Below are 11,922 nucleotides of genomic sequence, written 5' to 3'. Positions count from 1 at the left end.
AAAACAGTGTGGAGATTTCTTAAAAAACTGGAAATAGAACTGCCATATGACCCAGCAATCCCACTTCTGGGCATACACACTGAGGAAACCAGATCTGAAAGAGACACGTGCACCCCAATGTTCATCGCAGCACTGTTTATAATAGCCAGGACATGGAAGCAACCTAGATGCCCATCAGCAGATGAATGGATAAGGAAGCTGTGGTACATATACACCATGGAATATTACTCAGCCATTAAAAAGAATTCATTTGAATCAGTTCTAATGAGATGGATGAAACTGGAGCCCATTATACAGAGTGAAGTAAGCCAGAAAGATAAAGAACATTACAGCATACTAACGCATATATATGGAATTTAGAAAGATGGTAACGACAACCCTATATGCAAAACAGAAAAAGAGACACAGAAATACAGAACAGACTATTGAACTATGTGGGAGAATGTGAGGGTGGGATATTTCAAAAGAACAGCATGTATACTATCTATGGTGAAACAGGTCCCCAGCCCAGGTGGGATGCATGAGACAAGTGCTCGGGCCTGGTGCACTGGGAAGACCCAGAGGAATCGGGTGGAGAGGGAGGTGGGAGGGGGGATCGGGATGGGGAATACGTGTAAATCTATGGCTGATTCATATCAATGCATGACAAAACCCACTGAAATGTTGTGAAGTAATTAGTCTCCAACTAATAAAAAATTTAAAAAAAAAAAAAAGTCTTTGGCAATGAAATTAAACTAGAAAAACCAAAGGGAAAAGACAGTAAGAAAGATTGAGATGCAAGAACACTTTTGGCTAAAATCTGCCTTACAAAGTTACTCAGGATGAATGAAAAGAAGTGTTTGAAGCTGCTGTGGAGATCAGATTAGTCAGCAAGGATGGAAAGAGTAAAGGGATTGCTTATATTGAATTTAAGACAGAAGCTGATGCAGAAAAAACCTTTGAAGAAAAGCAGGGAACAGAGATAGATGGGCGATCCATTTCTCTGTACTACACCGGAGAGAAAGGTCAAAGTCAAGACCATAGAGGGGGAAAGAATAGCACTTGGAGTGGTGAATCAAAAACCCTGGTTTTAAGCAACCTCTCCTATAGTGCAACGGAAGAAACTCTTCAGGAAGTTTTTGAGAAGGCAACTCATATCAAGGTGCCCCAGAACGAAAATGGCAAATCTAAAGGGTATGCATTTATAGAATTTGCTTCATTTGAAGATGCTAAAGAAGCTTTAAATTCATGTAATAAAAGGGAAATTGAGGGCAGAGCCATCAGACTGGAGTTGCAAGGACCCAGGGGATCACCTAATGCAAGAAGCCAGCCATCCAAAACTCTGTTTGTCAAAGGTCTCTCTGAGGATACCACCGAAGAGACGTTAAAGGAGTCGTTTGATGGCTCTATTCGAGCAAGGATAGTCACTGACCGGGAGACTGGATCCTCCAAAGGGTTTGGTTTTGTAGACTTCAATAGTGAGGAAGATGCCAAAGCTGCCAAGGAGGCCATGGAAGATGGTGAAATCAATGGAAACAAAGTCACTTTAGACTGGGCCAAACCTAAGGGTGAAGGTGGCTTTGGTGGTCGAGGAGGAGGCAGAGGTGGCTTTGGAGGCCGAGGTGGTGGCAGAGGTGGCCGAGGTGGATTTGGTGGCAGAGGCCGGGGAGGCTTTGGAGGGCGAGGAGGCTTCCGAGGAGGAAGAGGAGGAGGAGGAGACCACAAGCCACAAGGAAAGAAGACGAAGTTTGAATAGTTTCTTCTATCCCTGTCTCTCCCTCTTCCATTTGAAAGAAAGAACTCTGGGGTTTTTCCTCTGTTACCTGATCAATGGCAGAGCCTTCTGAGGACATTCCAAGACAGTATACAGCCCTGTGGTCTACTTGGAAATCCGTATAGATAACATTTCAAGGGAGATAACCCTGTTGGTGTTGACTGGATATTCGTATAAACTTTTTAAAGAGATGAGTGATAGAGCTAACCCTTATCTGTAAGTTTTGAATTTATATTGTTTCTTCCCATGTACAAAACCATTTTTTTCCTACGGAGTTGTTGTTGTTGTTTTTTTTTTTTTGCGTTGGGGGGTGTAAAGAAAAGCAGAATGTTTTATCATGATTTTTGCTTCAGCAATTTTGGGACAAATTAAAAGTCCTAGAACTCTAAAAAAAAATAAATAAATAAATAAAGCCCAGGTCATTTTCTGGGTAGCTGCATTGTGTTGAGTTTCTAAATCATTATTTCAGCATATTTTGAGAACAGGCTGGCTTCTTGGGCATGTGGACTTCTACAGTCGCACAGGGCCCTGTGCCTAGAACTCCCTGTTAATGCAGTGTCTGCTGTTACTGCCTTGAAAATCTTAATAATTTTTGAACAGAGAGATCTGTGTGTTAATTTTACACTGGGTCTCACAAATTATGTAGACAGTTATAACATTTCTTTACTACTTAACAGGATGTCACTATACTTAGTTATGATTTGTTTATATTGTTTTTTACATTTGAATTATATTATAAATTATGTTTACCTTTGACATTGACAATATTTTTTCCCAGTGAAATTTATCTTCATTGAGAGTTATGGTGTGGATGAATTATTCTGAGTTTCTTCTTAAGGTATTTAAATGATAGTTGATTCATAAAATGTTTAAGAAGGGACTCAGATTGTTTCATTATTCACCTTAAGTTTCTTTCAAATACAACCTTAGAGATATAGTTTTTAGATTGACAGGAGAAAATGATAGGAATAACAATTCACTTAAAGACCATTTCCCCCCATTAGTTGGCATTTAGTGCCTGTTCATTTTATAGTAGGTGACAGTTTCTATAAACTCATTTCCACATGTGTTATCAGAAAAGTAGATGGCAAGGAGTCAAGGACTTCCATTGAGTTCTTAGTGTGACAGTCAATGTGTAACCCAAAACTAAGAAAACCCCTTCTAGGAGATGTCATCAATTCTGGCCCCTTTCTTATCCTCAGTGGGGTTGCAGAACCATCCACACTGCCCTCAGTCCAAGTTGCCTACAAAATGTAGGATGAGAAGAGACCCTGATACTCCTGGAGAGTGATCCAGTTGTTTTTGCTTTTGAATGTAGCAGACTATCAGCTTTATTGTATATGAGAAAATCAAGGATCAAATATACTTATAATCTCAAAGAAAAACAATAGCTTTCAGAAGACACAAAAAAAGAGATTTTTAGGGAACTTTATACTATTCTTTCTAGCGTTATATTTATTCAACTGGTAAGCAGGTTACTTCAGCTGGGACTGTTGCAGTGTCCATGGTGGGTTAATTTGATTCATTATAACAAGGCTTGCATTAGAGTCTTCAACTCATTAGAACCTCACATAAGTCAATATTCTGGTTCTCCTCTGCCTCTAGAAATAAAACCAAGTCAAAGCAGATGACTCCCAAAGCAGCCGATTTGCCACAACACATATCTGGAGAGTTAGTCACTCATTTGTGTCCGACTGTTTGCGACCCCATGGTCTGTGTAGCCTGCCAGGCTCCTCTGTCCTTGGAATTCTCCAGGCAAGAATGCTGGAGTGGGTAGCCATTTCCTTCTCCAGGGGATCTTTTCAACCCAGGGACCGAACCCAGGTCTCCTACAATTGCAGGCAGATTCTTTACTGTCTGAGTCACCAGGGAAGCCCCAAATATCTGGAGAAGGAGTTAGTAAATTAACCTTCCTTAAAGTTTTGGGATCTGCTGTTTCTTCATATGGAAGAGAACAAAGCATTGTCTCCCAAAATAAAGTATACAAACTTCATTCTTCTTTCATTAAAATAATATTTCCTTTCTTAGGAATAGGCATTTCCTTAATGTTGGTATGTTTCTAACCCAATTCAGCTAAGCGTATCCTCCTGTCAAAATAACTTTAGAAAAGATTACAAGTAGGAGTGATGATATTAAGAAAAAGAGAAAATGGACAAAGTTGATACATATTTCTTAATAAGAATGTGTAGAAATGTCAAAGCAAAACATTCAGTTTTTAGTTTGAGTAAGTGCTCACTTTGAGTAAATATATAAATCATAGAAATTCATAATTTTTTTCTTTTTGTCTAAGTACAAATCAATATAAAATACAGAAAAACTGCTCAGACTGATAAAAATGTAGCACAGATGAAATGAATGAAAGATAACCAGTTTATTTACTAGAAAGAGTTATACATTAAACCATATTCAGTTGGCAACATAAACCAAGATAAAAGAATTGATATATTGATGTATTGGCCTCAGTTATTTTCTTAGCACTGTAGTGCCTTTTCCAACCATTGAGTGCATGATCAAATACAAATACAAGCACATATTGTATGGATTCTCCCATGAGACATTCACTTAGGATTGTCAACAACAAAAAAGTTTAAAAGGACAAGCAAAAATGAATTCATAAAATAATTTTTTGGATTTAAAATAAACACATTTGTCTTCAAGAACAAATTTCCTTTGAAATTCAAATTTTAAAAAATAATTAGCAACTAAAGAGTTTCTTATGTCAGATTTTTAGTCATGTTTTCATATGGTATCATTATTCGGTGGGAACACTTTACATCATTTAACACTGAAAGGGATAATAACAAAATTGCAATTAAATGCAGGATCATTACAACAATAATCATACAGTATACAAATCAGGGTTGGCCACACATTACACAATTGTTAATACTGGAAAGAAATACAATGCCAGAATTATGTATGGTTCATCACATATGCATATTCGTGCAAATAAAAACACTGTGTCCAAGATGTCATAAAATATTTTCAAAGAATTGTTTAATCAACTATAACAGTCAAACCATTGAGATAAAAACTGTGACAATAATATTAAAATCATTTACTTCCTCTAAGATTTGGTGCACAACCATATCTCTGAGGTCAAACAACAAAACAATTCATTCTGTGTCTCCATTATCATCAAATAATGATTTGTCAACAAAATGATGACATTTCTCTTTATAGTTCTGTGATCTTTGTTTTAAAATGACTTTTTAAAGAGAAAAACAGTCACACTAGAAAGCATCAGATTTACGTCTCAGTGTTTTCATTAGAGAACCATAACAATAATTCTGACAGAAAAAAAAGTTTAAAATGTGTTCTCAACCAAAGTTCTATAGCAATTAAACTTTGATCATGGAAATAATCTGGCTTGGCAGTTTATCCAGGCTTCAGTTTAAATAGGGCAAATTTTAAATAACTCCAGAGGAAAGGGATAAAAATACACTGAGGAATAGAGCCATGCATTTCAATATGGGAAGGAGACCAGATACAGGTAATGATCTCCTTACATACCTAATGAGAGGTCACAAGAGAAATAAGACTTTCTATAGTGTTTGTATTATGAACATGGGAAAGCTTACATGATGTGAAATATCTCATGCAACATTTTACACAGCAGACTCTTATGCACTCACACCCTTACACTAAAGGCAGTTAATTGCTGCTCTTCTTTGTAAGCAGAATATTATTTCTGGAAAATTCTTGATTGGGGAATATATCTTAATACTGAATTTTTTTTAGTTATTCTTTGAGTAAGAAGGACAAAAGAGATGTTTAGATGACATCTTTCAGATGTAAACATGAAAGAATCAGGATACATATACCACATTCTGTGGTAGTTAACTTGGCATTTAAATAAAGATGAATTAAATTACAGATACAACTCATGTGGGGGCATTATTACAGACAATGGAAAAGATCACTCGGGAGTTAGATTGGTCTTGTATGTCTACAGCAATTGATTTTAAAGTAAAAACTTGTCAATCAGTATCAGCATTGATCATGCTTTCTATCACATCTCCAATTTAATAGCTTTTTGAAGAATTATATTCTCTTTACTGAAAACATGTTGTAAATTTTTTGCAATCTTAAATATAAGGACTATTTAAAATCACTCTGGTTTATAAATAAACAAAAAACATGGAGGGCAAATTTTTAAAATTTATCCTAAGAGTTCCTTTTGAGTCTAGTTCTTCTTTATATCTATGATATTAATGCAGTGGCCTCCATGGGTTGAACCAGCACAGTTCCTTGGTGAAAATCCATCAGTTTCCCATGGTGTGTCTTTCTGAGATACAGATTATGTTTTTTGGCTGGTTGATTATAATTTGTCATTCTTAACCCAGTATAAAATATATTTCATTTCTTCCTTTTCATATTTTGTAATTTCCAATTGAGAATTATAAGGACTTTATTTAAAGCAGAATATCAGAAAATGTCCACATTTGTAGTTGATTTATTTGAGTGATGTTTCATGCTTGTTTGAAACAGAAAGACTATCAATACAGGAAAATTTTCCAAAGCATGGAAAAAGCAAATACTTTAAATTGAAGATTCTTTTAAGAAAAGATAAAATTTGAGAGGCATTTGTTCCCCTGAGGGATTGCATACCTATTTCTGAAATATTCCTGAGGACATTTGTCTTTTTAGACTCTGACAATTGAGGCTTTTTTATAGTAAAATTACTACATTCTTTCAAGATATTATGAAATACAGCTGGAAGGAAAAATAACACCAACAACCCTGTTTTGTTTTTCACCAAATGTTTTGGAAAAATTAAGATTGCTAAATAGTTCATGTCTAATCAGTATAACTTTAATGTATTTTTTAAGTTTTAAATAAAAGAAGCAAAAAGTTGTGGAATTGCAGAATTATCACACATCATATCTTGCCACACAACTTAATCCTTACTAGAAAATCAATAATATTTAATTCTCAACCAATAATATTTACTTCTTAAAAAACAAATCTTCCTTATGATTATCAATTTCACTGATCAATTTCCCACTGTTAAAAATCTCTTTCCCGGAGTGAATATAAATGCTTCACAGTGATGATTGTTTTTCTTATTCTAGACTTAGTAATGGTAACCATAGTGGGTACCTATCCTTTATTAACTTTATTAACTTTTCTTTTCTTGAAGATCACTACCTCTTCTTCTTTAAGCTAATGTATAATCTTTATAAATAGGTCTTTTCTTAATTATTTAATAACTTTCCATTTTCTCCAAGTCCTCCAAATTCTTCTTATTGAAACAGAACAGATATGAAAAAAGGATCTGATGAGTCATGAATTGATTGGAAAGATTAATTCTAGGGTCCTGTATACCCCTGTGCACCCAGACCAAAGGCAATTTATTGCTCCTTTTTATTTTATATTTTTTACCTAAGAAAAATTCTCAATAGGGAAGCATTTCTGAATTCTATTCTTTCCAGTATGGTAATTGTGCTTACTTTTTAAAGTCTTGCTAGTTATTTTTAATCTTTGCTCACTGTATTTGTAATAATTAGCCAGTATTTTCATTATAGTTCTATAGTTGATTTTTCTTCCCCAAGTCCATCTTCAACTAGCCTTACTGAAGTCATTCTTTTTTATTTTTACTAGTTCTTCGGTTTACCAATTTCCTTTTAAATCCTGATGTTTACAGGTACTGATTTTTATCAATGCTACACATATTTGGCCATTTTAAATGCCTATAAACAAATATAGATATGGCTCAGTTTAAACTATACTAAGTGATGCCACAATTTAAATACATGGAATTCTCTTTTACTGCTTAAGGACTATTATCTATTTTTGTGCTGAAAATGAGAAATTTATTTCCAAATTTCTATATCTTTTTGGCAAAATTTGCTAAAATTAACATTTTTATAGAATTGCTATTTCAAAACAAGCATTTCCCACTCTATTAATATAATGAACTGAAACAAAATTAGTACATAATAGACTTAATGATAAACTTTTATTGGAAGAAATAAATGTTTTGTCTATGGCCCAGCTTTTCAGCTGGTCACAATACAGAGTGGGGAAGCACGAATGCCCTGTAGTTACACACAGACGATACTTACTGCTGAATTCCCTGTACCACCAATGAAACTGAGGAGGCAAAATAGGAAAATGTTCTGAGGTACTTTTTAAAAAGGCATATTTTCCCTCAGGCACAGTTTTTATTAAAAATCAACTTAGCAGCTATGCCACTTTTCAGGTCCCAACACATGATACTTGAAAAAGCAGGGGTAGGGGTGGGGGAGCTTCCTTTAACTGAACTCTAATAACATCCATGCTGTCTCACTAAGACTAGTACCAGGCAGATACAACACTAACAAAATAAAGAAAATGTTTAGGAACAGCAAGGCAGTGCAGGTGGAAAGAGCAGAAAGTTAGATTGCCATGATCAGGGCTTTATGAAGATTTGTTTCTTTTTCCATATTTCAACCTGAATCTCTATTTGGATAAAGATTTTCAGCTACTGCAAGTTGCATAATAAATGACACTGTTGAAAATGGCACACATGTAAGGAACTCAAAATCTCCTGGTTGCTTTGGTAACAGTGACCACTACTTAAAAGGTGTATGACTGATAGAGCCCCTGCTCTGTGCTTTAAGACTTGCCGACTGGCTGCCACCTTTGATGGGTCACCCTACTCCGCTACTTCACTCAGTCAGCTGAGTGACTCCTACTGGGTCGTCATTGGAGCCCTGCATTGTTAACTACCTTTTGTTAACAGTGAGGATTGCTTTTGTTTTAAAGAGAAGTTACAGATATCATTACAGGAAAAGGTCAAACCGTTATGGATTTAAACAAGTTAAGGCTACCTGACTAGACAAGGAATCAGGGCTAGGAGCAGGTGTGTGGGCAGCACTTGATATAAGGAGCCCAAGAGTATTAGACCTTTCAGCTCAATTAGCTGTTTTCCTTGTTTGTCAGATTATGTGCAAAATAAATTTTGCTGTGAAAATCCACTGCCTTAAATTAAGTCATAAAAGTTACCCAGCAGAATCTGTAAATTAACTAGGAACATGAATTATCTCAATATAATATGATTGTAGGCACCTGAGTGTTTGTCAAAAGTAGACAATGAGCTAAGGTTTATTACCTCTTGTTTTTTTTTTGGCAAGGAAGATTCATTATGAGAAAAACTAACAACAACAAAACATACAATTTTAATCAAAATTTGAACACTTTCTGGGTACGTTAATTACCCAAGGCTAACTTACATCTGTATATGTATATATTTCCCATTTATACTTGGTATCTTATAGCAGGAAAGACTCCTAATAGGACCCTGAATTTGGGAGAAGTAAAAAAAATTCTGGTCATTAAATAAACACACCATTTTTGCCCATCATGTTATTTAGCCTTCTTTAACATTATTACATACACTCATACACACACAAAGGAGCAGCACCAGTGCGTCTACTTATCTGCAATTAAAAAAAATTAAAGATGCCGTCAAAAGTTGAATAAGTCAATGAACCATAACAGTCTCTTTTTCAGATTTACTTAATAACATCCAATGAAGAATTCTAGTTAAAAAAACAAAACAAAAACAACCCAGCGGTCAATGAGCTACTGATTAGAAAGTAAGTGCATAAACAATATCAGTGTAGCAGCAAAATACAGTTATTGTTAACATTCCGATGCACCTCGTTTATCATTTTGTGCAAGAAAAACGACCAGTCCGGCCAATTCCAGATTTCAAACTAAATGAAAATTCATACTTAATTGAACATATTATGCAAATCTTAAAAATAAATGAAGTTCACCTCTCACAGAAATGATTTTTACAGACATATATATGTGGCAAGTAAAGTACAAAATAAATATCAATGACCAAAAAATTAGATTTAACTTCTATAGCTGAAATTGAAGTATAAGGAAAGATGATTTTACAATATATGTATTTTACATTGTCTTAGGTCTCTCTTATGCTATCGAGGTAAAGCCAGCCATCTGAGATACATATTTCCTGTTTCGCTTTATTTTGATTTGATTTAACTTAACTGTAGCCATTTGATTACAGAAGTTTGTGATTTAGAGAAACCATAAAGTATTTTGCTACACCGGAGTCTGTGCTTTGTGTTATTCTTCCCAGCTTCCTCTTATCTTCCGAAATGATGGCCATTAATGCAATCAAACATCTAACCAACGAGAAGAAACCAGCTGCTGGATCTTGGGCAGTATCCTGTGTATGGCTACAAAACGTTCACCACAAGTGTTTGTCCGCGGGAGATGAAGACTAGGGGTAAGGAGGCTTGGAGAGACAGTGGAGAGGGGCGCACTGCGAGCTGGAATGTGGCTGCTCATCAGGCAGAGCTACGTCAGGACTGCAAATGAGAAACAAGCATGTCAGCAAGAGGCAAATTAGCAAGGGGCTCTGCACAGTGGTAAGGGTTCGACAGACATTCTTTTCACAGGAATTTTGCATCGAAAATGGCCTAAATCTAAAGCATGCCAAGACAACTGTAGATTAAAAAAAAAAATGTCCCCCAGAAGAAAAATGAAACGTGTTAGGGAAACAACATATGAACTCCTTCCCGGCAATCACTGTTTTCAATTTCTGCACACAGTCATTCCCCTAGGTCTCCGGGTTAGTTGCAAGATTAGTTCTTTTCAAAATTTAATGATTATGTAGCAATTAACTGGGAGTGATTCTGATGCAATAGGTCTGAGGTGGGACCTGAGAATCTGCATTTCTAACAAGGTCCTGGGGACAGGGACCTACTGAACCAAGGCTTCTGCGGATTTCACAGTTCTCTGGTAGATCCAGATTCAGTACAACTAATTTGCCTGTGGAAGTCTAATTTGCTCTAAGGGTTCCCTCTATCTGTTTTAGCTTGGTAGTGTAAAGATGACAGAAGAGTAACTATATGATGCATGTGGTTGTTCCCACATGACCACTTCTGAGAGCCTCCAGTTTAAATGAACACAGAAATGCTCAGGCTCATCAACGGCTTGATGAATAATATTGCAGAATAAGGATGCAAAATCATTGAATTTTCTAAGGTAATATTACAAATACATTTGGGTTCAGACCTTTTAAAATGTGAATTATGGGGGAAAATCACATTATGGGGAATTTTTTCAATTGAAAAAGACTGGCATTTTTCTAAAACTCTGCTTTTTTCCTTTATACTTTGGAATTCAGTACCACAGAATAATTTCTGCCAGGAGTGTTATTTGAGAGAGCTATTCAAGGTTTATTATTGTTATTTATTAATTTAATCATAATTTTAAAAAGCAAATATAATCATTCAAGTCATTAAAAATGAGCATTAAACAGTTTTTTTTTCATTAAACAGTTTTTATCTTTGCTTTTTCATGTATACCTCTTGAGTTTTAATACAAAATCATAATTATGTACAATACTACTCTACTTGGGGTCTCTCTTCCCAAGATCTTTGAACTGTTTTAAATGTAGCTTAAATGGAGATATGCTCTTCTGCACTAGTTAGGACAACCAGTGATAAAAATGATTTTTCTTATCTATTTTTAAAATGTGGTAAGTAAACATGGGAGAGTTGGAGGTTCAACACAAGGACTAAGAAAATACTGCATGGCAGGATTTTTCCTCCATCCTCAGATGACCTGGAAATAAGAGAGGCAGACTTTCCCATGGACCTGAGTTTCTTTCAGTTAAGTTTGCATGATTTAGAACAAGTTTCTTTTTAGGGAAGGAAACATGATTCAGCATAAGTTATGGCAAGTAGCATAAGGTGGTCACATCATACAAGAGGGATAAGTGCTTGAAGACCCATGGAGTTCAATAATCTTCTGTATAAAGGAAGGCGAGCATTTCCGTTTGACCCGGTGAAGTGTATAGTGACAGCTTACACACAGGTTACAGTTCACTTAGCCCAACACATTCTGTCGTTCATGATAATTAAAATTCTTTTTCATTATTTCTGATTTCTTAAAGTGACAGGTTACAAATATTTCCTATTACACTATTACTATTTTTAATTTGCACAAAATATAATTGTACTGTGTATTTTATGTGACAGAGGCATATCTTTGGCTTACAGATTAAGGAATCATTTCTTGAATATAAATACTGTATTTGATAAATTCTAATCAAATAATTTAATCATAATAATCATAATCACTTAATCACAATAAGTTCTAACCATTTAGTCAAACTGGTTCTCAAAAAAAAAAAAAGCAAGGTG

At 35.2% G+C, this 11,922-nt stretch overlaps 1 protein-coding gene and 1 pseudogene across 9 annotated transcripts in view; one reads left to right on the top strand and one right to left on the bottom strand.

The window, feature by feature from the left end:
• The window catches only part of LOC122423993, a 6,770-nt pseudogene extending 4,743 nt beyond the window's left edge, over nucleotides 1-2,027 (top strand). The window contains exons 2-3 of the transcript XR_006264266.1: nucleotide 450; nucleotides 715-2,027. The product of XR_006264266.1 is annotated as a nucleolin-like (transcript). The remainder of the gene's footprint in view (nucleotides 1-449; nucleotides 451-714) is intronic.
• A 2,073-nt stretch (nucleotides 2,028-4,100) lies between these two features.
• BICD1 (BICD cargo adaptor 1) overlaps nucleotides 4,101-11,922 on the bottom strand; it is a 246,604-nt gene continuing 238,782 nt past the window's right edge. For all 8 annotated transcript variants that reach the window (XM_043440940.1, XM_043440941.1, XM_043440943.1 and 5 more), the window contains one exon: nucleotides 4,101-10,080. In XM_043440940.1, coding sequence (XP_043296875.1) covers nucleotides 9,993-10,080 — 88 coding nt within the window. In that variant the 3' untranslated portion in view covers nucleotides 4,101-9,992. The remainder of the gene's footprint in view (nucleotides 10,081-11,922) is intronic.

Source organism: Cervus canadensis, chromosome 21 (genome assembly GCF_019320065.1).
Source record: "Cervus canadensis isolate Bull #8, Minnesota chromosome 21, ASM1932006v1, whole genome shotgun sequence".
Classification (NCBI taxonomy): domain Eukaryota; kingdom Metazoa; phylum Chordata; class Mammalia; order Artiodactyla; family Cervidae; genus Cervus; species Cervus canadensis.
Note: the sequence above shows the minus strand (reverse complement) of the source record. Positions and strands in the feature narration are given on the sequence as shown.